The sequence below is a fragment of the Ruditapes philippinarum genome, unplaced genomic scaffold (assembly GCF_026571515.1).
Source record: "Ruditapes philippinarum isolate M1 unplaced genomic scaffold, ASM2657151v2 ctg2458_1_1_1_1, whole genome shotgun sequence".
Taxonomy (NCBI): Eukaryota; Metazoa; Mollusca; class Bivalvia; order Venerida; family Veneridae; genus Ruditapes; species Ruditapes philippinarum.
In genome coordinates, this window is record NW_026862651.1 from 111,894 (window position 1) to 138,021 (window position 26,128).

The 26,128-nt window shown below is 35.3% G+C and overlaps 1 protein-coding gene and 1 long non-coding RNA gene across 3 annotated transcripts in view; one reads left to right on the top strand and one right to left on the bottom strand.

The window, feature by feature from the left end:
* LOC132719720 (structural maintenance of chromosomes protein 6-like) overlaps window positions 1–26,128 on the top strand; it is a 57,536-nt gene that overhangs the window by 13,284 nt on the left and 18,124 nt on the right. For both annotated transcript variants that reach the window (XM_060703569.1, XM_060703570.1), the window contains exons 9-20: window positions 3,948–4,028; window positions 4,926–5,072; window positions 6,891–6,979; window positions 8,448–8,612; window positions 10,702–10,880; window positions 12,160–12,332; window positions 12,672–12,698; window positions 13,598–13,681; window positions 14,835–14,933; window positions 15,339–15,608; window positions 16,037–16,093; window positions 25,588–25,758. In XM_060703569.1, coding sequence (XP_060559552.1) covers window positions 3,948–4,028; window positions 4,926–5,072; window positions 6,891–6,979; window positions 8,448–8,612; window positions 10,702–10,880; window positions 12,160–12,332; window positions 12,672–12,698; window positions 13,598–13,681; window positions 14,835–14,933; window positions 15,339–15,608; window positions 16,037–16,093; window positions 25,588–25,758 — 1,542 coding nt within the window. The remainder of the gene's footprint in view (window positions 1–3,947; window positions 4,029–4,925; window positions 5,073–6,890; window positions 6,980–8,447; window positions 8,613–10,701; window positions 10,881–12,159; window positions 12,333–12,671; window positions 12,699–13,597; window positions 13,682–14,834; window positions 14,934–15,338; window positions 15,609–16,036; window positions 16,094–25,587; window positions 25,759–26,128) is intronic.
* On the bottom strand, window positions 1,509–3,102 carry LOC132719721 (uncharacterized). Its single transcript, XR_009624269.1, has 2 exons — window positions 3,005–3,102; window positions 1,509–2,381 (listed from the first exon to the last, which is right to left on the bottom strand). It is a non-coding gene; the product is annotated as an uncharacterized LOC132719721 (long non-coding RNA).

Genomic DNA, 26,128 nt, shown 5'->3' on the forward strand with positions numbered 1-26,128 from the left:
AGTTATTGCCCTTTGTTAATTTTTATACTTTAATTTTGTCCGGGCCATTTCTCTTCAACTAAAAAAGCTATGGACTTGAAACTTCATAGGATGATAGATCTCATTAAGAAGAAATGCAGTGCACAAGAACCAGTACTCTGCACTTCCTAATTTTTGAGTTATTGCCCTTTGTTTATTTTCATACTTTATTTTTGTCCGGGCCATTTCTCCTAATGTATAAAAGCCATGGACTTGAAACTTCATAGGATGATATGTCTCATTAAGAAGAAGTGCAGTGCACAAGAACTGGTACTCTGCATTTTTTATTTTTTGAGTTATTGCCCTTTGTTTATTTTCATACTTTAAATTTGTCCGGGCCATTTCTCCTTAAGTATAAAAGCTATGGACTTGAAACTTCATAGGATGATAGATCTCATTATTAAGAAGTGCAGTGCACAAGAATCTGTACTCTGCATTTCTTAATTTTTGAGTTATGGCCCTTTGTTAATTTTCATACTTAATTTTTGTCCAGGCCATTTCTCCGAAAGTATAAAAGTTATGGACTTGAAACTTCATAGGATGATAGATCTCATTAAAAAGAAGTGCAGTGCATAAGAACTGATACTCTGCATTTCTTATTTTTGAGTTATTGCCCTTTGTTGATTTTCTTACTTTATTTTTGTCCTGGTCATTTCTCCTCAAGTATGAAAGCTATGGACTTGAAACATCATAGAATTTGATAAGAAGTGCAATGTACAGAAACTGCTGCTCTGCACGTATTATTTTTTTAGTTATTGCCCTTTGTTATTTTTCATATTTCATTTTTGTCCTGGCCATTTCCCCTAAACTACATTGTTCACAAGGCGACACATCCGACTCGCGGAGTTCTAGTTGTATTATCACCCTTAACCTTTTCCCTTATATAAGCGTGTTTCGACGGCTTTTTGCCCCCCCCCCCTTTTTGAGGCCTCAAACAGTGAAAAAATGCCCTATTTAGGCCCCAAACACTGTTTTTCGTTTGAGAAATGTTGTTAAAAAAATTGACCATTTTTTCGGCGCCATCCCCCATCCAAATATTACATCAGGGGGTTGCCAGAAGGGGATGTGCCCCCTTCTGTTTGGGGGGTTTGAAGGGGGGCGGAGTCCCCCTCATCGCCAAGAAAATTTTGGACTTGTGAGAGGCTTTAAATGACCCCAGGTCGATCATAAGATAACGTGTAACCAACGCTGAAAAGCCTTTGACTCTATCTCAATCCCTTGAGAAGTTGCAGCACTTTGAAATAAATTTTGATGGAAAAAATCGAGGCAAAAAAGTGATTTTTGGCAATTTTGAGATGTCCCCTCGTTGCCATGGTAACAGGAAATTTAAGACTGAGCATGTCGTTACAAAGGCAATGGTCCAGTCAACATTTGTGCCAAGTTTGATTAGTATTGTAGCATTTTTCATAGTTTCATAGCAGTTTGAACTTGTGAGAGGAGGCTTTTCAGTGAAAATGGCCATTTTTCACAATATGCTCATGGGGGAAAGGGTTAACTAAAAAAATTATAAATGTTACAAAACAATGATTTTTCACCAAAATTAGGTAAAAGACCAAATGTTAACATGGAAAAACTAGATTTTGGGTGGTTCCAAGGTTTTTCATCATTTTTTGTTAACCTTTTCCCTTATATAAGCGTGTTTCGACGGCTTTTTGCCCCCCCCCCTTTTTGAGGCCTCAAACAGTGAAAAAATGCCCTATTTAGGCCCCAAACACTGTTTTTCGTTTGAGAAATGTTGTTAAAAAAATTGACCATTTTTTCGGCGCCATCCCCCATCCAAATATTACATCAGGGGGTTGCCAGAAGGGGATGTGCCCCCTTCTGTTTGGGGGGTTTGAAGGGGGGCGGAGTCCCCCTCATCGCCAAGAAAATTTTGGACTTGTGAGAGGCTTTAAATGACCCCAGGTCGATCATAAGATAACGTGTAACCAACGCTGAAAAGCCTTTGACTCTATCTCAATCCTTGAGAAGTTGCAGCACTTTGAAATAAATTTTGATGGAAAAAATCGAGGCAAAAAAGTGATTTTTGGCAATTTTGAGATGTCCCCTCGTTGCCATGGTAACAGGAAATTTAAGACTGAGCATGTCGTTACAAAGGCAATGGTCCAGTCAACATTTGTGCCAAGTTTGATTAGTATTGTAGCATTTTTCATAGTTTCATAGCAGTTTGAACTTGTGAGAGGAGGCTTTTCAGTGAAAATGGCCATTTTTCACAATATGCTCATGGGGGAAAGGGTTAACTAAAAAAATTATAAATGTTACAAAACAATGATTTTTCACCAAAATTAGGTAAAAGACCAAATGTTAACATGGAAAAACTAGATTTTGGGTGGTTCCAAGGTTTTTCATCATTTTTTGTTAACCTTTTTCCCTTATATAAGCGTGTTTCGACGGCTTTTTGCCCCCCCCCCCTTTTTGAGGCCTCAAACAGTGAAAAAATGCCCTATTTAGGCCCCAAACACTGTTTTTTCGTTTGAGAAATGTTGTTAAAAAAATTGACCATTTTTTCGGCGCCATCCCCCATCCAAATATTACATCAGGGGGTTGCCAGAAGGGGGATGTGCCCCCTTCTGTTTGGGGGTTTGAAGGGGGGCGGTAGTCCCCCACATCGCCAAGAAAATTTTGGACTTGTGAGAGGCTTTAAATGACCCCAGGTCGATCATAACATAACGTGTAACAAACGCTGAAAAGCCTTTGACTCTATCTCATTGAGAAGTTGCAGCACTTTGAAATAAATTTTGATGGAAAAAATCGAGGCAAAAAAGTGATTTTTGGCAATTTTGAGATGTCCCCTCGTTGCCATGGTAACAGGAAATTTAAGACTGAGCATGTCGTTACAAAGGCAATGGTCCAGTCAACATTTGTGCCAAGTTTGATTAGTATTGTAGCATTTTTCATAGTTTCATAGCAGTTTGAACTTGTGAGAGGAGGCTTTTCAGTGAAAATGGCCATTTTTCACAATATGCTCATGGGGGAAAGGGTTAACTAAAAAAATTATAAATGTTACAAAACAATGATTTTTCACCAAAATTAGGTAAAAGACCAAATGTTAACATGGAAAAACTAGATTTTGGGTGGTTCCAAGGTTTTTTCATCATTTTTTGTTAACCTTTTCCCTTATATTAAGCGTGTTTCGACGGCTTTTTGACCCCCCCCCCTTTTTGAGGCCTCAAACAGTGAAAAAATGCCCTATTTAGGCCCCAAACACTGTTTTTCGTTTGAGAAATGTTGTTAAAAAAATTGACCATTTTTTCGGCGCCATCCCCCATCCAAATATTACATCAGGGGGTTGCCAGAAGGGGGATGTGCCCCCTTCTGTTTGGGGGGTTTGAAGGGGGGGCGGAGTCCCCCTCATCGCCAAGAAAATTTTGGACTTGTGAGAGGCTTTAAATGACCCCAGGTCGATCATAAGATAACGTGTAACCAACGCTGAAAAGCCTTTGACTCTATCTCAATCCCTTGAGAAGTTGCAGCACTTTGAAATAAATTTTGATGGAAAAAATCGAGGCAAAAAAGTGATTTTTGGCAATTTTGAGATGTCCCCTCGTTGCCATGGTAACAGGAAATTTAAGACTGAGCATGTCGTTACAAAGGCAATGGTCCAGTCAACATTTGTGCCAAGTTTGATTAGTATTGTAGCATTTTTCATAGTTTCATAGCAGTTTGAACTTGTGAGAGGAGGCTTTTCAGTGAAAATGGCCATTTTTCACAATATGCTCATGGGGGAAAGGGTTAATAATATTTAATAATGCTTGTCTTGAGAATAATTTGAGAAGTATTAAAGGAAATGTATTAAGTAAGATGACTTATATTTGGCTTTTGTCCAAACAGTCATTTTCACGGAAGGGCTTTTGTCTGCCTTTTAATTTTCTGATGAGAGGGCTTTTTTCCTACACTCATAAATAACATATTATTTTCCTCTTTAAAAGGGTATTACACCAGTTGAAAAAGAATACAGGCATGAGGAAGCAAGATTACCAAGGTTTAAAGCAAAGGCAGATGAAGCTAAGGTAATTTTGTATTTTCCATTGGAAATTAGTAATGGCACTTTTACTTATTAGAAATTTAGAACTGTATGTTAGTTTTTAAGGGGAATCATTATAAACATGGCACATAAGGATGAGACTAGACATAAGAGCTGCATGTGGCATATTCCTGTCACTATTCCTGATCATATTTATTGATGAGCTTTAACCAATAAGACTTGCACCTATAAGTCTCTTAAACCTCTATCATGCTTGATTTATGGTCTGTGTCCTCTTGTAAAATTTGAACAGTTTAGAAGAGGAATATCTGTGTCCAGATACTAACACTGTCAGGGACCATCAACTGGACACTTTTTGAACAATTTTCCATACAGATTACACAATTTTAAAGCTAGATATACAGTAAAGCTAGGCTCTTCTGAAGAACTTTTTTGTTAATTTCTGGTTTTGTTGACACTTGTATTTGAGGTCTGTAAAAATTTGTATTTTGAACAATTTACAATATTCCAGCAGCCTATGATAAAATTTTGAGTGTTCTATTGTTTACTCTGCTGCAAATGATTATAGTTAGAGAAAGAGGTCAAGTTTTCCACACTGTACACTTTCTGTTCTTGTAATAGATATAAAACTATTAATATTTCAGACAGTTAAAACCAATTTAATTAATTGATAATAGAAGAAACACACACTTTTTGTCTATAAAAAAGCGAATGATTGATCAACAATGGTTACAACCACTGAACAAATATAACAACTAACTAAAGTGTTTAAGGGGCCGTCAGGTTTGATGGTTGTTCGGATTTGATGGTGCCCAACCATTTTGATGTGCAGACTGGCTTTGGCTATATACTGTTTGTGTTGGTCTGTCAATTTGTTGCTATCAGTTAGCGGGTTTAAATAATTATTGTTAATATTACACAGAGTAGCCTCGACAAAATGAATCAGCAGATGCAAGAACTTACAGCTCGATTAAATGAATCTGGAGAAGAGGTGAAACAACTGCAGCCAGCTCATCATAAAGCTAGAAATGCTCTCAATGAACAGAAAAAACTCACCAGAAATGCACAAGTATGTACTATACTAAATGTTTATAGAAGTTTTAAACCTGATAAGAACAATTGGTTAAACACATGTGAAATGCTTGCGTGTATTATACTATACGTGAATAGAAGTTAATTTCTGGCTTTTTGAACAAGTTATAGATTTGTAAATATTCACTTGCGTTTAAATGCCAAAGACAATCTTGAAAAATTGATTGACATTAGCCTCTTTTGGACTGTGTTAGACTCTGTTCTGTACATTGGCTTTCAGAATGTTGTTTACAAACAAATAAATAAAAGGTTGTTTTTTATATGAAGACAAATAAATGAATAATCTAGCAATGTTCATTATGTAAAATACACAATCAATGTTCTTTGTATATCATTTGATGAGGTAAAAACTTGTCATATCGTCCTGTATTTTGGTGCTATTTTCCTAGGATAGAGCACAATATTGAACTTTTAAGGAGATTATCTTTCCATTCTTGTTGAGAATGCATGCCTTTTCCCAGTGTTAGCATGGGTCACATTTCCAATGGTAAATATGCCTATTTTTCCCAATCTTAAAAAAAATCCCTATCAGACTGAAATTCTCAGTATCAAAACTGACAAATTTGCTGGAGTTTGTTCCAGTATGGTATTTTGCTGTGAATGATATTTGCATTGGTTGGAATAAACATTTTTGTACAATTCAGAATACTAAAAGAGGATGAAGTTTCAAAAGGTACCAAATATTTTTCAAAATTTAGCAATATAACAAGGCAAAATTTCTCAAACTTGGCAAGGTACTTTTTCCCAAAATGGCTAGGAAAGGGCCTGGAATGAGTACCAATTACTGTATGCGTAGAAATATTCGCGGGCTTCAAATTTTCGCGATCTTCGCGGTGACATACGATCCGCGAATTCATGTTCAGCGCGAATATTTCTACACCAATAATTTCTTAATAGTCATATTTTCGCGCATCTAAAGAACAATGTATATCAGTGTGTTCACGGCTGCCATAAGTCTGGTATCCGCGGCGCTTTCAAAGAGTGATTTTAGTTGTTTAAACTGTACATGTAACATTCAGCTCTGTATATAAATCAGTTTGCTAGTGAATTGTATTAACTGATATGATTATCGGATTCTTGAATAAGTATATACATGTTTAAAAAATACCATTGCATCACGTTATTTATTTCATGGTCTGAGTCATAAACTTCTTGACATCTGATCAGATTATATTTTGTTTTCTAAACATACAATACAAATAACTCAAACATTAACTATTCTCCCTGATGAAAACATTGAAAACAAAACACAATTACTCAGTCCACATTTTATCAAAATTGGTGAAAAGATTATGGTCTCATTCAGTGCTGTTTAAAACAATCACGCACGTTAACGGGCATTCTTTTGTTTGCCATAATCTTTCCACTAGACAAATTGAATGTCTTTGTTCTGTACAACAGCGTATTGTTTGACACCAGGTGTTGAAAATAACTGTGAAGTCCCTCAATGATTACAATAAAAAGTATGTAAAATGAAAGAAGGCTGCTTGCAAAAACAACAGCCTTATCGTGTTAGAGTAATATCCCTTATTTTTTAACCTGATGGGTGTACGCGAATTTATGATTTTCGGCAGTCCCCTCCGCGAATTCAAAATAGCGCGAATATTTGTATACACCCCAAAAATGGACCTTTCCGCGAAAATTTGCTTCCGCGAATTTAAATACACATACAGTATCTTAATAGAGGATCTTGAATTTATTATTGATTTAAAAAAGAATTTTAAAGCATTGTGTAAATCCTAGATAGAACTTACTAAGAGAATATGTTTGGAAACTTTTTGTGTTTGAATTTTAGATGGAGGTTAAAAGATTGGAGTCAGCTATCCACACCAGGACAAAGGAGAAGAAGTCTATAGAAGAAAGAATTGCAGACATACAGATGAGGTACAATATTAATATTTTATGAGGGTTAATAAGTTGTTTTCACCCCTCTGTATGTCAGATATGCAGAGTGAATGAAAGTAGGACACTTTAAACATTACTACTTCACTCTCTTTGACTTTCATATGAATATGAAAGTATTCTATTTATTTTTCAAAATTACAGTTTAAGCTCAAACGTCTAAAAAAAAAAAAAGACGAAAAACCGGATATATGTTCCACTGATTACTTTAAGGTATGAGCCCCATAATGGGCACTATAAGGAACTATAAAATTGACAACATAGGTCAGTTATATACCTTAAAAGACACAAGAATGCAAAATTTAAACAAAGTTTACCGTATGGTTTTCGAGTTATGGAGGTTTTTCTGAAGTTAAACTTGGCTATTAGAAGGGCTCTTTTTCAGAAATGAGAAACTCTAAATATTCTATCTTATAATCATTATGAAAAAAATGTTTTCCTATAGAACATTTTAAGAAACAAATAATAGCATTCAGCTAACAAATGACCCAGCAAAATTATTGTTTCGACTCAAAATGTTTGAAATATGTATATAAATGTTACCCTACCCCACCCATTTTAAGTAGTTTTTTGATCATTTTTCTACTTGGAGGGCCTCATTCAAATTATCCCTAAAATTTACTCAAATCAGGGGCTGTTTTCAAAGTTTGCATAAATTTTCTTAAAAGTATATTGGTTGCACTTGTCAAATATAAAAAACTTTTACCGTCTAGTTTTTATTTTATTAGACTTTGAAAATATCAGGTACCATATTTGATAATAAATTTGGCACAATTTAGCCAATAAATACCAATAATAATTTCATAATTAAAATTTTAAACTTTTTTCATCTCAAAAGTGATTTGAGAGACACAAATAATGTTCAAAGAAAAAAAATAGAAATAAAAAAAAGTTGCCTCTTCTGGGGCTCGAACCCACGCCCCTCAGTTACAATGCAGTTGACAGTAGTTCTAGCCTATTTGAATACTCTTCAAAGTGGAGATAATGCATTAGGTGGATCATACCTTAAGTGTAAAAAGTTTGTTTCCAAAAATTTTAGTTTTTGAATATGAACATTGACCTGGTAATTGTAGTATTCCCAACTAGTTTACAAGTAGAAGAAAACGAGATTGATGCTGATAGTATATGAATATTTTGTTTTTCTAGTGGTTTCTAACCATAAAAAGGGCACTGCACATGTTAATTAATGTTTGCATTCTTAACAAATATAGACTCAGATATAATAAGAAGTTTTGGAAAACCAGCTTGGAAGTTATGTTTTCTTATATTATAAAAATATGAAATTAAACACGCTATTTAAAAATTCTTATTATAGTTCCAATGAAAAGAGTCATTCCATAAAATAATGCATTTTATTCATATTTCATTCACAAGGTACTTTAATTCTCAAAGAAATTACAGTATTTTGAAATAAAATCTTTAATGTTGGTTATTTTACGTATGTGAACAGTTCACGTGATGACTATGAAAATGAAAGAAGGGCACGGATGAAGAAGATTGAAACTCTAGAAGGGAAAGTTGCCAGTTTACAGGCTCAGGAAACCACAACAGATCATCAGCTTGACCAGTTTAGAAATGCAATACAGAAATACAAGAATGATAGGTTTAAGTTAGGGTAAGTATAGAGATATCTTTTAGCCTGAATTAAAACTACACTTAACGAAACTTATAAGTACTCCGACCAATTTTTTATTATATTGTGTTAGAATTACTATAACTAGTCTAAGTCGATACTGTATAAACTTTAATCATAGTATCATCATTTTATAATAGTAAATGCATTTTACAATAACTCAAACTTAACAGAAAATCATTAACTGTGATCACCATTGTAAAAAAAATCAAATACCTTCAAGTTTAGTCCATTTAGTCAATACCTCGTATGTCCTCCGTTTGCTCTGATTACAGCTAGGCATCGTGCGCGCATAGACATTATGTAATTTCGGAAATAACCTACCGGAATGTTCTCCTACTCTTGAACAAGTCTGTTTTGTAGCTCCTGTTGGGTTGTGGGTGCATTTTGACCTCTGTATACACGCCGACCCAGCTCATCCCAAATGTTCTCTATAGGATTGAGGTCGGGCGACTTTGAAGGTCATGGAAGAACGTTTATTCTCTGTTGTTGTAAGAGTGTTCGTGTGGTCTGTGCAGTATGACACGTAGCACCGTCATGCATGAGAATCATTCCCCTATTCTGTTGAATGATGGGAATTGCAACGGGGCACAGAATTTCAACCTGATAACGGACTGCATTTAAATTTCCACGAACTACAACGAGTGGCGTTTTCTGGTGCAGTGAAATGCCAGCCCATATCATCACAGACCCGCCACGGAACTGATCTTGTTCTACCACGCACGGATCTGTGTATCTTTCTCCACGTCGGCGATAAACACGTGCCCGGCCGTCGTTACCCTGAATATTAAAACGGGACTCGTCCGTTAACAAGACTTGCGCCCAGTCAGCACGCGTGAATCGTAAATGTGCTCTTGCCCAACGTACACGTGCAAGTCGATGGTTTCTGCGAAGTACTATACCACGGAATGGTCTTCTTGCACGTAGTCCTGCAGATCTGAGACGATTTCGAACGGTAGTGTCACTAATTGGTCGTCCGTGGGTGCCGACTGTCGCCCTTGATGTTTCGACCGATGTGCACCTCCGTTGACGGAGATGTGTTAAAACAATGAATCTATCTTGAGCACGTGTTGTTGCTCTACCACGTGGCCGTCTCGGGAGATTGGCGATACTTCCGGTTCGTCTGTATTTAGCTAGGAGCTTAGTAATGCTTCTCTTCTGTACATGCATTGCACGGGCTGCCAAGATAAAATAAATGATATCAATGTCAAGAAATTCGATACACAACAAACCAGCAAAAGTATATTTTAAAAAAAACGCAATAAATAAACAAAATTGCGTGTTTAAAATTCATACCTCTGCAGTCGATGCGCCGCCCTGTAATAGCCCAATGGCAATTCCTCTTTGTTGCAGCGACATTCGGGTCATTTTATGTTTTTATGCACATCAATAAACTAACAATCTGCATCAAAATACACAATGTGGGCATCTTGCACGAAATGCACGTGCCCATTTTCAGGTTTTTGCATGTGACCGCCATATTGTGTTTCGGATGATTGATTTTATTTTAAAATCATTCATGCAGTCGGAAAGTAGAGTCAGTACACATTTTCAACATTGATTTGGTATATATTTTGAAAACCGGAGTTTTCCTGCAAGTTTGAAATCGGAGTACTTATAAGTTTCGTTAAGTGTATATCTTTATAGGAGCCAAAGTGATTTTTTTTAGGTCAATAAAGCTAAATATGAGAAATGAGAAAAAACATGGGGTTGGTTGAGTATTGATCTTAATGAAAATCAAAAGTTGGATGCATTCTGACTTGGCTCTGTACTGTTGGCTTTTAGATTTTTCATTTTGATATTCCTAAAGAAAATGATCATGTTGTGAAATTAGAAGTTGGACAAGTCTGTTAAAGAAATTCAGCAGGTAAAGGGCTAATACAAAGAATAAGTTTTAATCAATGGATATTGAAATGCTTATCTAACTTAAAATTGTTACTGAAATTTTCAGAAACACCTGTTGAATTTGTTAGGTGTATTTTTCTATTCTTCCCCCAATAAATAATTACTTTGAAACATGTCATCTTACATTGTGCAGTAATTCAAAGGTTATTTTATTGTTAATTTTCAGACAAGATCATCAAGTCAGTCAGACTCAGATAGATAAACATCAAAGGAATCTCCAGTCATTGAAAGCCTCTCAGGGAAACAGACTTAAACGGTTTGGACCATTTATGCCTCAACTTATACAAACTGTAGATGAATATGCTCGCCTCGGAAGGTTCCACAAGAAACCTATAGGTCCATTAGGTAAGGACGCTGTTGTTATATTGTTGTGCAGGTATGTCACGAGGCCTCAGTATACATGTACAAGTGTGACTGTATCATATGACAGTAGTGCCAGAATGCGTTCTATTTTTAGCTCGACTATTCGATAAGAATAAGTAGAGCTATTGCAGTCACCCGAGCGTCGGCGTCGGCGTAACCACTTATGTTAAAGTTTTTGTAATAGTTCAAATATTTTCAAAGTCCATAGACATATGGCTTTGAAACTTTGCACACTTGTTCACCATCATGACCCCAACCTGTAGACAGGAGGAGGTAACTCTATCAAGCATTTTGACAGAATTATGCCCCTTTTTCGACTTAGAATTTACGTTAAAGTTTTTGTAATAGTTCAAATATTTTCAAAGTCCATTGACATATGGCTTTGAAACTTTCCACACTTATTCACCATCATGACCCCAACCTGTAGACAGGAGGAGGTAACTCTATCAAGCATTTTGACAGAATTATGCCCCTTTTTCGACTTAGAATTTACGTTAAAGTTTTTGTAAAAGTTCAAATATTTTCAAAGTCCATTGACATATGGCTTTGAAACTTTGCACACTTGTTCACCATCATGACCCCAACCTGTAAACAGGAGGAGGTAACTCTATCAAGCATTTTGACAGAATTATGCCCCTTTTTCGACTTAGAATTTACGTTAAAGTTTTTGTAATAGTTCAAATATTTTCAAAGTCCATTGACATATGGCTTTGAAACTTTGCACACTTGTTCACCATCATGACCCCAACCTGTAAACAGGAGGAGGTAACTCTATCAAGCATTTTTTTTACTATCAAGCACTAAGAATAGTCGAGCGTTGCTGTCCTACCGACAGCTCTTGTTTAATGGTCACATACATGTACATTTATATGGCTATTTTGTAAAATATTTTGGTAATTTTTGTGATTGCATGAAATAAATCAGTAATAACCTCTTTTTCTGTGAGTTGTCTGTCCATAAGGCTCAATAAGAAGAGTATCAGATTTGTAATACAGGAGTAGCTGGTTCCATTCTCGGGCGAGGTGCATTTTCTCTGTGATGATTTCAAGGACTGAGTCTAGTGGTCATTTGTCTCTCAACATTGATTCAGAAATCATGTGGAATTAGTAATCAGGTTTTGTTAAGAAATTTGTAATAACTGGTTAGTAATACAGGATAGCCTGTGGACCCGACGGCCAAGAAATGATTTAAGTTCTGTTTATAGGTTTTAGTTATACAAGGAACATTGAATTTAATCATACATACGTGTATATTATTTCAGGTGCATGTTTTACTCTTGCTGATCAGAAATGGGCATTAGCTGTTGAATGTTGTCTGAAAGGTTTGATGAACTCATTCTGTTGTCATGACTACCATGATGAGAAACTACTGGAACAAATCATCTCTAACGTTTGTCCACAATATAAACCTACCATCATTGTCAGTAAATTTAAGGTAAATATATTCTATGTCTATGTAAGCTGATAAATAAAAGAGGTAAATCTTGATAAATATTAAAATCTTGGTAGGAAATTTTAGTAAGTGAAGTAATTGTAAATTTTAAGACTGCAGTATTTAACTAAACAGATATATCTGCATGGACAATGTTTATGTTCTCTTTTATTTGTTGAAAATACTATTAAAAATTAAAGTGTTACAAGTACAATTCTTAAAAAGGGAATATTAGAATGACTTACATCATGGTATTGAAACAGTCCAGTTAAATCATTTATGTAACTTATTTGATCTGTTTGTATTTTTTCTCATAATTTGTGTTTTGCTAATATTTTTCAGGACAGGGTCTATGATGTCTCAGAGAAGGTAGGTATTCTTCAGATATATTATACAAATTATTTGCTTATCAGGGGCATTAGAATCCTGCTGGTGGCTTTACATTCTTTCATGTGTTTAAGAAATCATTTATTATTAAGAAGATGTCATAATATGCCGTTTTACTGCAAAGTGCTTTAAGTAGTTGATTGTGAATAACTCTTTAAGGCAGCTGGTTCAAATCCTGCTTTGTTCTTTGAAGAATTTATCCAACTAAAGCACAATAGGGCAGTGATTTTACTTCAATGCCAGCTGTAATTGGACGAAGGGGCACCTACGGGTCTTCATATGAACCTAGTTTTTTTATTGTGTCTAGAAAAAACACCTCAAAAATTACCCACAAAAATATATGAGCCGCGTCACGACGAAACCAACATAATGAGTTTGCGACCAGCATGGATCCAGACCAGCCTGCGCATCAGTGCAGTCTGATCAGGATCCATGCTGTTCGCTTACCAACTCTATTACAAGTAGAGATGCTGATAGTGAACAGCATGGATCCTGATCAGACTGCGGGGATCTGGATCCATGCTGGTCGCAAACGCACTATGTTGGTTTTGTTGTGACACGGCTCATATTAGAATGCAAACAGTTTTGTAGTTCAGAGGATGTGTGACTGCTCAGTTACAATGAGTTGTTTCAGAGTCAAATTTTGTAATGTTGACATGGAGTGAGGAAGTTTTCAATGGCATTTATTCAGAAATTACTTGATTTGTTTTAAATATATGTATTATATATTTATATAATACATGGCATTAATCCCTTCAAAACATTTTCTTAATATACAGTGTAACAGAGAAATGTGTTAGATTCTATATTGTTTATGGGCCATTTTTATGAGGTTTTGTTGAAATCATGTATGTTAATCATTTTGATTTTTTTAAACATAGAGGGCAGACAATAGCAAGTTCTATTCAGTGCTGGATATGGTGAAATGTGATCAACCAATGGTTTATAATACACTTATTGATCAGGTAAGAGTTGTTATCCTCAAATTTACTGACATTTTATAAAAAAAGTTATCAAATTCTTCAGTCCTTAGAGTACTATCATGAACCGGCAAGTTGTAATTTCAATTATTTATAACTTTCATGTCAGAGCTAAGTAGAGTATTAGCTCTGTTAAATTTTATTTTATAAAATTTTTTAAATAATTCAAAGATATTTTTTAAATTTACATATGTTTTGAATTAAGCAAGGTGTTTCATATTGTGCCCCCTGTAAAAGGAATAACTCAGTCAAGCAATTTGACAGAATTACCCCTTTTTACTTTTGTTTAGTTAGAATTTTTGAGTTATAGTTCAATTGTTTATGGAAGTTTGATAGTTTGAACTACGGGTGTTCAAATACTGAGAGGAGGGGGTAAATTTCAGCATTTTTTGACAGAATTATGCCTATTTAACACTTAATTTTGACTAAAGTGTTTTTTAATACTAATATAACTTCGTAAGTTTATTGACATATTGCTTATGAAACTTGCACACTGGTTCGACTCATGAACCTCTCAACCATGAAAACAGGAAGATAATTGAATCAATTTATGTTTTTTTACCCACAAACTGATATTCACATTTTTACACAGTGTAATATGCATGTCAAATAACGTTATATTTATTATTTGGATAATTGATTTACTAATAGTTTTCAAATCGAATCAATAGAAGGTACTTTAGTAAATTTATATTGTATTTAAAATTTGGGGTTTTAGACACTGTTCAAGGATGATAAATCACCGAAAATTTATGATTTCATTTTACCTCATACTGTTTAGTAAGATTAATGAGTTATACTCATTTTTTCTGAAAAGGCTGTTTGAATAAGGCTGCAAAAATACTGCCCCGCAGAGGAATTAACGTCTTATGCAGATTAAGGTTAGATAAAAGACTTCTGTAATAATGAACCTTCCCGTTAAAATGAATAAATTTTTTTGCTAGTTAAAAATGCAACCTGCTTATTACTATCATACGGACACTAAAAAATTTGATACAAATCGAAAAATTAACAATAAAAGCTGTACTAGTCGATTTTAAGAAATTTAGCAATCTAACGGTTGGAATCCAAAGGCAAGTTTTTTGGTTTTATGATTCTGCTAATAACTTCTAAATAGGAATCATGTTGTTTTTTCCAGAGGACAGTAGAATGTGTGTTGCTCATTGATGATGGCAGAATGGCAAGGCAGGTGATGGACCCTGATAAGAGACCAGGTCCTCCCAGGAATTCTAGAGAAGTGTGGAATTTTTTTAATGCATTTGTAAACAAGCCTTTGGCCATATATTTGTGCACTAAGATTGATCATAGTCAAGTTAAGTGTTTCTAAATAGGTTTCGTGCTAAATAGTTGTTTTTTTTTTCAATAATTCAGTCAAAACTATTGTTGCAATGAAGTATATACATACTTAAAGCAAATTAAAATGAAAGGAACATACATGTAAACACGAAACTTTAAAGGAGCATAGTATGAAGAACAAAATGTTTCATTACAATTAGCATAATCAAAGTAAAATGAGCACATGAATAGATCAACGGGGTATATGAAATTTTTATATTTGTCCTTGATATCATCCATGTAACATGAAATAAATACAAGCATATAGTGTTATAATACTGTTTCTTATTATCGTGTATAATTTCAGGCATTTACTGCTCAAGGGGATCAAGTATTCAGTTTCCCAACATTCCGATATTACTCCAGCAACCAGGACAAAGCCAAGTTTCTTACTGCTAATGTAGAGGAGGATATAGCAGCTCTAGTCAGTCAGATAGAGGTGTTACATCAAACACTGTCTCAGATAAAACAACAGAAAACACAGCTTGACTCGGAGATTCAGGTCAACACAAAACAGGAGAGGAAAGCAGAAACCACTTTGATGAAGATCAGAGAAGAGAAAAGAAAACTGTCACTGGTATGTCGATTCTGTTTGTTTTACATGCATAGATCTTTGCTGTGGGTAATTTTGATATATTTGATTAAAAATGTAGACAGCAATAAAGAAACTTAAGTAGATAAAATTCACACTAAAATTTTGAGTTTGAAACCAACATGGGAAATATTTTACTATTTAAGTTTATGGAAGCTATCTAGATAATTCAATTTCAGCGTGTTTCATTGACTAATAAAGTTTTTGCACAATCATCTCCATGGCAAATCTCCCAATTGTAAAACACATTTGACATCTGATCCTAAAAGAGACAGGCTGAGTAATGATTTAAAACCAAAAAAAGAACCAAAATGAAAGATTGATGTATATCACTTTCTGTATGCCATGTTATGCTTGCCTCCAACTTTATTTATTTGTTAATAAAAAAAATCCAACTTTTTTGTGATTTTTAGGAAATTAGTGAGTTGAAAAACATTGAGGATCCAGCACCAGTAGATGTTGCTACTTATGTAAGTTGTTCTATATTTAATGATGTTTCAATGAATTCATACATGTAAATGAAATATGTACATTCTTCAATCATAATAATCTGTTAATACTTTGCCTTTAGTGTCCAATAAAATATATTCCTTAGAATTATTTAAAGTGAATATTAATGATTTTAAGATTGACGTTTGTTGATAATTAACAGATAGAGTGGCTTTTTTATCCAAGACTGTGAAAACATATTCTTTACCAAACAGGAAAAATTGACCATAGAAAGACACTTCCATTATTACTAGGGCTGGGGCGAGTATTCGAGTACTCGGATAATCATGATTCAAAATGAAAAATCGAGTATGAATATTCTTCAGTCCAGAGATCGTGGATCGCGATTTTATTTGTTTATTATATATTCGTTGTTTCTCACACTCTAAAAGTTGAAAAAAAATGAATACAATTTGAGTATAAATTGGGCATTATGCAACGTTTCAGCATGCCCAGTAACGCACAAACGTGTGTTTTTAACGCAGAAAATACAAAGAGTACGCAAATTTTTCAAGGTCTGTGCGTCCAAAAACGCACACTTTTTGCCGATGGGAAATGAACAAAATCGACAAAAATTTGTGGCCCGCAACCTAAACTGTATGTAAAATAACCAAAATTTGGTGGCCATTGACCTAAAACGCTTGACAAATTCAAGCACCTACGTGTTACGTCATAATATTAAAGAAACAGTTAAAACTGTCTATTTTTTAGCTCACCTGAGCATGCTCAGGGTGAGCTTTTAGGATCGATGATTGTCCGTCGTCCGTCCGTCCGTCGTCCGTTCACATTTAGTTGTTAACACTCTAGCGGTCACATTTTTGCCTCAATCATCATCAAACTTGGTCAGGATGCTTATCTAGTTGATAGCTCGGATGAGTTCGAACATGGGTCATCTCGGATGAGAAACTAGGTCACAAGAGCTAAAAATAGAAAAACCTTGTTAACACTCTAGAGGTCACATTTTTGCCTCAATCATCATCAAACTTGGTCAGGATGTTTGTCTAGGTGATAGCTGGGATGAGTTCGAACATGGGTCATCTCGGATGAAAAAGTAGGTCACCGGAGCTAAAAATAGAAAAACCTTGTTAACACTCTAGCGGTCACATTTTTGCATCAATCATCATCAAACTTGGTCAAGATGCTTGTCTAGGTGATAGCTCGGATGAGTTCGAACATGGGTCATCTCGGATGAAAAAGTAGGTCACCGGAGCTAAAATAGAAAAACCTTGTTAACACTCTAGCGGTCACATTTTTGCATCAATCATCATCAAACTTGGTCAGGATGCTTATCTAGTTGATAGCTCGGATGAGTTCGAACATGGGTCATCTCGGATGAAAAAAAGTAGGTCACCGGAGCTAAAAATAGAAAAACCTTGTTAACACTCTAGCGGTCACATTTTTGCATCAATCATCATCAAACTTGGTCAAGATGCTTGTCTAGGTGATAGCTCGGATGAGTTCGAACATGGGTCATCTCGGATGAAAAAGTAGGTCACCGGAGCTAAAAATAGAAAAACCTTGTTAACACTCTAGGGGTCACATTTTTGCATCAATCATCATCAAACTTGGTCAGGATGCTTATCTAGTTGATAGCTCGGATGAGTGTGAACATGGGTCATCTCGGATGAAAAAGTAGGTCACCGGAGCTAAAAATAGAAAAAACCTTGTTAACACTCTAGTGGTCACATTTTTGCATCAATCATCATCAAACTTGATCAAGATGCTTGTCTAGGTGATAGCTCGGATGAGTTCGAACATGGGTCATCTCGGATGAAAAACTAGGTCACAGGAGCTAAAAATAGAAAAACCTTGTTAACACTCTAGTGGTCACAATTTTGACTCAATTGTCATCAAACTTGCGTCAGGAAACTTGTCTAGGTCATTGCTGGGAAGAAATTGAACATGGGTCATCTCGGATGAAAAAGTAGGTCACTGAGCTAAAAATAGAAAAATCTTGTTAACACTCTAGTGGCTACTGTTGTGATCCAAATATTCTGTTAATTGGTCTGAAAGTTTGTTTTGATGATTTCTAAGTCAAGTTCGTACATTGGTCATCTTGGATGAAAAAAAACTAGGTCACACCGCCCAAATATGGAAAAACCTTGTTAACATTCTAGTGGTCACATTTTCGACTCAGTTATCATCAAACTTGGTCAGGATGCTTGTATAGGTAATTGCTTGGATGAGTTCGAAATCGCATGTGGAACTAGGTCACCGGAGCTAAAAATAGAAAAATCTTGTTAACACTCTAGTTGCTACTGTTTTGATCCAAGTATCCTTGAAATTGGTCTAAAAGTTTGTTTTGATGATTTCTAGGTCAAGTTTGAATATGTGTCACCTGGGTAGAAAACTAGGTCGCACTGCTCAAATATGGATAATCCTTGTTAACACTGTAGTGGTCACATTTTTGACTCACCTGTCATGAGACTTGGTCAGAATGCTTGTCTAGGTAATTGTTTGGATGAGTTTGATAAATCAGGTGAGCGATCTAGGGCCATCATGGCCCTCTTGTTTTTTTAAGAAACACAACAGTAAGTTTATTCTTGAGGTTGCAAACGGGAATAAACTGTAATAATCTCAATTATATATTCATTATGAACGTATGAAAATGCAAACCAAAGTGTGACTAACAAAAAATTTAGTTGGCCGTCATGGCCTAATTTTCCGCCGCGGTTAATAACTGTCAGCTAACATGTCACATGACCAATGATTTTTCGTAAAACTTGATGTCTGTCTTAATTCTAAAATGTATAAAAACTATATTGTTATTTTGTTACCAGAAAAAGAGAAAACAACAACATGGTACATTTATAAAATGTTTACTATTTCGGAAAAATAAATTTCAAGTTTGTATTTTATGTTTTGGAAATTATGGGCCACTCGAAAAAACAACGGGATAACCAACGTGGTTTTGTTTGGGAAAAAACGGTATGCCGACCGGAAGGAGGCTTGAACGAAAATGTTAGTCATAAATTAATTGACCAAAACAGTATTGGGCCAAACATTAACAGAATACTAGTCCACTTATGTTTACCAGTTGTCTTATGATATACCAATACGAACTAAAAATTGACAAAGACCGACACCCTTCCCATTATCGTACGGAAACCTATAATAATATCGGGCTACCGGACAAAAGCCCACGGAGCCAAATAATAGTACATCAACAAGCGGACCAGCTGACAACCACTGATACCTTCCATTATCCTACCGAATAACCGTAAAAATAATGAAAACTACCAGAAGCTTTCACGGGCCTAAAGTACGAATACCGTTAAAAACCCACACAGATTTTCCCCAAAAGCACTAGGGGAAAATATCGGGTTTAACCTGACACAAAAAAACTTGTGTCACAAAATTTTTTACCAAACACTTTAACCCCGTGTCACACTTTATCCCGACACTTTCCCTGTGTCCCCCATTTTTAAAACCGACAAATAACTGTGTCATACTTTATCCAAACCCCTTACCGGGTACATTTAATACCGAAAATCCCACTGACCTACTTTCCCGACAAAAAAAATTTAGAATTTTTAAACCCCCAAAGATTAAATTTTAATTTTAAACGCTGTTTTAAAATACCCCGGGAAATTAGTTAAGACCTAGAAAAAATTGTTAACCAGAGGGCCCCGCCTCCGATCGCCCAAAATTTTTTTTTCCCGCCACAGTAAATTTTGACACAAAAAATTTATCCTCCAAAAAAAATAGCGATGAACACTTATTTAATAAAATTTTCAAACAATTGCATCTTTCAAATAGTCTAAATAAAACTCCAAGCCTACAATGTTTAAATGGATACCATCAGGGCGGAAGAAACAGGCGTCATTAATCTCAGTGGTAATAAACGCCCCCCTTCCCAGACTCCGTGACAATTCTTCGACCTAATCTATTTTAAACGCTTTCTCTTTAAGTTTAAGGCTTGTTTTGATTTTCCGGCCAAGTTCGTGGAGGATATCCATCCACACAAAAAAGGGTGTCAGGAAAAGGCATCACGTAAATAGTGGATTTCCTGTTTTATGAGATTTCTTATGTTGGGTGTTTTAAACGATTGCAAGTCGATTTTCCCCCCAAGTTAATAATTACCATTTTAGGTGGCTGAGAAAAATAGAACCTGCAATTCAATGTGACGCCTCAATTCCCGACCAAACCAAGGCCTCTTTTTCCCCACCATGCAATTGGAGCCACACCGTCGATCTTAAAATTGCTTCTTGTAAAAGTGTCAGATGCGTGAACCCGGCCCAACCTACGGCAAACGAATCGCCCTAACACCCAGACATCTGAATAAAATAGAATTCAGGTTGAAACTTAACGTACATACAGCTTTTAAAAGAGTTAGAGGACCATTCGACCCTAATTTCATAATGGCATCTGATGGATAACTAGCGATAGGCCAGATCAGTCGCCCGACCAATCCTAAAAACTGTGTGTCCGGAAAAATGGCCCGGCTCGATAACGGGGGTCTTATTCAATAGCTAGCGATAGCGACACGAGAAATTGTGACCTCAAAATTGGTGCTCCGTTTTTATGGACAAAAACAAATTGAAAACCTTTTGATTCGGATCTTTAAATATTCTAGTATCTCAGAACAGGACATAATCCATTCATATTCCTAGGCAGCTTGATGATAGCTGGATTACCATATTGGCTTGTTTTTATAATGGCGAAGACAGATAACGATATACTGTTCATTCTCTTCAAAGTGTACATCGTTAAGCAAAATTGCCATGGCCAAGATGATAAATACTTGAAGCTGTAAGTTCACTGACACGAAAAAAGGCCAAAAATAAGCAAGCGTGATGAACAGTGCTCGAAATAATGTGGTTTCATAATTATCATAACAAACGGAGTGTAAATTAAGGCATATTTCCTAATACATGTATTGTAAGAGGTGCCCGTAAATCTTGCGTAGGTCTACTTTCTGCAAACCAGCCCTCTAATTAATTTGTTAACCATAAAGACTTTGATTTAAAACTCTTAAAACCGAGGATTTTATGAACGTAGTTAATTCCTGCCAAATATGTTAGTGATTGATTTAGGGGATTTAACCCTTCTCCAAAGCAAAATGGTAAAATATTAAAATCATATGAATCGACCGGAATTGGCCAATCAGAAGTTAAATTATATTCGTGCCCTAAATTTTAATTTTTTTTAAATGACCTTATGGCATTATTATATTACGGATCATCGAATTTGGAGCTACGCTGAACTTTAAAGCAACTGTCTAGGCTCTTCCCTGAAATTGCTCCATAGAAAAATGAGGTCACTAGGACGGGGCTCGGGGTCTGCTTCCGGGGCGAGTGATCGGAATCGGGATAGCTGTAAACGAGGGACCAAAAGAGTCACAAATAGCTTTTGATGAAAACCAGGCCACGTGAGTTGACCTTATCCAGATATTTTAGTTTTAGGCAACGTAGTGTTATTAAACGTACCAGTCTCATTACTCTACAAGACTTTGAAGAACAATTTATTTAATATATGAACAACTGCTATATTATCCACAGTGAAATTGAATCTTCTTATTCAACAGCTGATCTCCCCAAATATATAATGCTACCAAAATCGGAAATAATTCAAGAACAGTAATATCTGAAGTAATGAACCGGATTCGTGGGCCATTCAAGGGGCCATTATTCGCATAACACCAGTGGACCCCAAAAATATACACCAAATTCCTAAATTTGGTCCCCCTGCGCTATCTGTGAAACAAAAAAAGTTGAAACCATCAACATTCGATTACCAGTACTTGTCATGGGAAATAAGGATAAACCATTAAAAATCTTTGAAGAAAACGATAACCACATTTTTTAAAATCCAATCTTATCTCTTTTTAAGCCTTATGCGGTGAAATGGTTTAGTTAAGCCCGCATATAGAATCAAAATTAATCACGTGAAAAAGTCTCCCATGGTATAAGCCCGACAACAAAAATTAAGATACACCAATTAATGACTGCATTTTTTTCAACGTTTTTTTTTTTATGAGATAATAATCTCTTCAATTTTTAAGACAACTTCCTGGATTTTTTTACTCCCGGAACCTTTAACCGTCATATTATTTGAATCGAGTTCGAGGCCTAAAAACGTTAATACTTCTGTTCAGGGTCCCTCTGTTTTCTCTTCCTCAAGTGGAACACCCAACTCGGACATAGTAGTTTTAAAAATTTGAAATGCTTCTGAACAAGAATTCAAAAAGTAATATCCGCGCCCAGAAAATCATCTAAATAATGTATTTAATCCTCCTGCCTTTTAAAATTTACGGAGAGCACTAAACTCAAGGAAACGCGAAAAAATCTTTCAAAAGTTATGCAGCTTATTGATGCGCCGAAAGGCAAAGCTTTATCAAAATAAAAGTTATTATTAAAGCAGAAACCAAGTAATTCAAAGTCGGACGTTTAATAGGGATCCAATCTGTAAGCACTACGAAATATCCGCTTTTAAATAGTTTACAATTCTGACCCAAATTCTGGATAAGTTTAACCGCGTTCATCAAAAACTAGTTGTACTGTTACCGTGCATAGGTTAGGATCAATGTAATCATTTATTGATTCACCAGGGGGATATGATAAATGGTGAATGAGCCTATATTCACCCGGTGTCTTTTTGGTACAAGCCCAATAGGGGAGACGATTAGTTTTGGCAATGGCCGATTGTAACAAAACGGACCAGCTACCCTACCCAATGTCAATTTCTTTATTAATTTTTGATTGTATAAGTTTCGGGGTTTAAATCCTGGTTTCAGAGCGCAAATTTTTTGGGCATTTCGTGGTTGCACGTGGACCGTTATATTGAATGGGAAAAAACCGTCAAAAATCCTTGTAATAAAAATACCACCTTCGGTTTTGTTCATTTAATATCTTAAATAATCGTCTTAAAACCCTAAACATTAATTGGTGATGGAGACTTAAATTAAATATCCTGATTATGAGATATTGATTTTTTTTTTTTTTTTTTTTTCCACGAATTGTTTGGACCACATTAAATTTTTTCTTTGCTGATTGGGAATGATCCTTTAGGGTCTAACGAAAGGTTATTAGTTAAAGTTAGACTGTTGTATTCCGAAGACTTGTTTGTATTCGACTGTGGACCAGACCACGTGCCATTCTTGATTTCCGATGAGACCGTGACATTTTCGAGCACGTGTTGTTGAGAACTTAACAATCAGGCACGTTGCATGAACCTGAATTGGGAAGGGTTAATGTATATCTCCTCCACGTTTGAGGGGGTTTTTTGTTAAACAGAGCCCTTCAATGCATACAGCCGCCACCACAGATCGTTTATTTCTTTTGACCAGGGGGCTGGTGTATTGCTTCTGGAGACGAAATTGTCGTGTTTCCCCGCAATACGACCCTTGTCTTTGCAGCGGCCTTCTCTAATGTTATACATAAAGGTGTAAAATTAGCTCATAGCTTTTTGTCAGGCGTTGATTTTGACAAAACACGACGCATTATCAAAAATGCCATTAGCTTCCCATTTTTCAAATGTCGGGAAATCTTTTTTGCCAATCTCTTCGGAACATGCTTCAATTTCCCCATTTAAACGTTAAATTTAAAAAATTAACCATTCACAAATATTGGGAGAGTTTTCCCCGGGTTCCCTTTTTAACATCAATGTAAATTAACATATTCTTCCCCACAAATTTTTGTTTTTGATGAAGATTGGTAAGTGCGGCCCGCAATATCGTTCTGTTCTGCTAAACGAGGTAACGGGATTGGGACGCATGCGAGTTATCGCGCATGGCTTACCGTTGAAAAGAAAATCCCCGTTGTGGGGGTTGCCACGTTAATAAAGGAGGGAATATTATTATTTACTGAAACCACTGCCACAACCCCATTTACTTAAATCATTTGAACCTGAATTATTATTAATTTACTAACGTTACTATTCGGTAACAATTGACTAAGCTCTCCATAATTTTTGTTTTTCCAAAAAAAGGTTTTTCTTTTAATTGGGAAAAAAATTTGGACGAACCTGGCGTTGGGACTGTAAAGACGTGTCTTTGGCTTAGGGATCACCGTCCTCCTCTGCCTGGCCTTTTCCGCACCCTGGTCTGTACATTATTAGGCTGGTTTGCAGTTATTTACTGGCCTTGAAGCCCTTAAAACTTTGGTACTTCTCTACCACGTGGCATTCCAAACAACGAGGATTTCCGATGTACAAATCCGAAGAGTTAAAATTTGAAGTTTAAGTCGGACAGCGAGTTGTAAAACTGAGAGACCGAGTTTCACGTGCTTATATAGTTGTTGAGAGTGATATTGGTTCCGTTTACTACCTAACTAATATATACACCGAAATGGAACCAGTGATTTGTAAACAAAAATCTCGTTCGAACGAGATTGAAATAATTTCTTGAAAAAATAAAGGAATAATAAAGGAAATTATTTTAAGGGAAAAATAATTTATATTATTGTTTGATCTGAGTGATCATATTTTTTTTGTCTTTTCAATTCACTTCAGATGTCGTGAATGTTTTATCACACGATATTTCTAGTAACAAAGGTCTGTTTTTATTAGTGACAAATACTGTAATAAAATTAGAATATAATTAGAACATAGATCTACATTATAATGAGAAAAAAATGAAAATACAAAAATAATGGTAATTAAATAAACATTTTTTTGGGGAAAAGTGGTACCAGAGATGTTAAAATACATGTATTTATATGTATCTGGTGGTACCTGAACCCACTTTTTTCAAAACAGGTGGGTCTTGTTCCCACTTTTAAACAAATCAGTGGGCATGCTGGCGTTTACTTAAATACAATAGGCCGATTAAAGACAGGAATTAAACAAGTACCATGATGCTGAGTTAAGAAGTCATTGGTTTCGAAATAAAGAATAACTAGTCTTTTTGAGCACTATGCTTTTAAAGGAAAATAAATATTTTAGTCGCTATATATAGATTTATAATAACCTGACATGTATCGAAGACGATTTTATTTTTAATCATTCAAAATATGCGAAACTCAAGTTAATGATTACGTTAGTGTGACATCACACATCCTCTCTGGAACAATTGCTGAAAAAGTCGTGCTGAAGATAATTTTACTTCCAATGTTCGGAAATATTTGTCTTTTCATGTGATTAGACAAGTTCGTTTTACCACCGGTATAAGTCAATTCGCCATGGCATGTTTAACAAACTGTTTTTTTCTCATTTTCAATTGAAATACAAAAGTATTTCCAAACATTGGAAGTAATTTAAATTTTGCTGGTGGCATTTTATATTGGTGCGACATCTTTTCAACCTTTAAATTTAGTTTATATATGCATATATGTTCAATGTTTAGCATTTTTTAAAGAAAAATAAACATGATTTCAAAACTTATTATTACATATTTTTATGGGTGTCTTGATAACAAAAGATTCGTGGTTCGATTTGTGTATCGTAAGTGATGAATCGTGGACCGGATCAGACCGTCACTTATCCTACAATCCACACCCCTAATTATTATGATGTAAATGTATGTTACATGTTCTAGGAAGAAGAAGTGAAGATGTTAGAAGAGTTGCTAGCTAATGATACAGCTCAGTTAGAGAGTAAGACAACTGTTTATCAGGAACAAGAACAGGTACAAGAGAAACTGCAAGAAGCATACAAGGAAATTGATGTTCAAATAAGGTCCAAAATTGATGCTGGTGATGCTATAAAGGTAAGTTTTTATGATACATACATGTATACAAAAGTTATTTTTTACAGAAAATTAAACTTATTTTGTACGATAGATGAATATAATATTCTGTTTATCGCATACCCAAAATGAAAGTGAAAAATGATTCATTTTTCATTGACGGCCATGCAATACCATTTTAACAGAGTCACAAAAGCAGCATGGGTATGTGATAGATGGAAATATGATGAGTAATGCTTACAGCTATTTCTTTTATACATTGTTGAGGAAGGTTATATAGAAATAAGAGTTTGGAGGTCAAATAATTTTTAATTTAAAAAATATAATTTTGAAAGTCTTGAGATGTTTTATCTTAAAGAAAATAACAAAAACAATTTTATTGCAAGTGTTG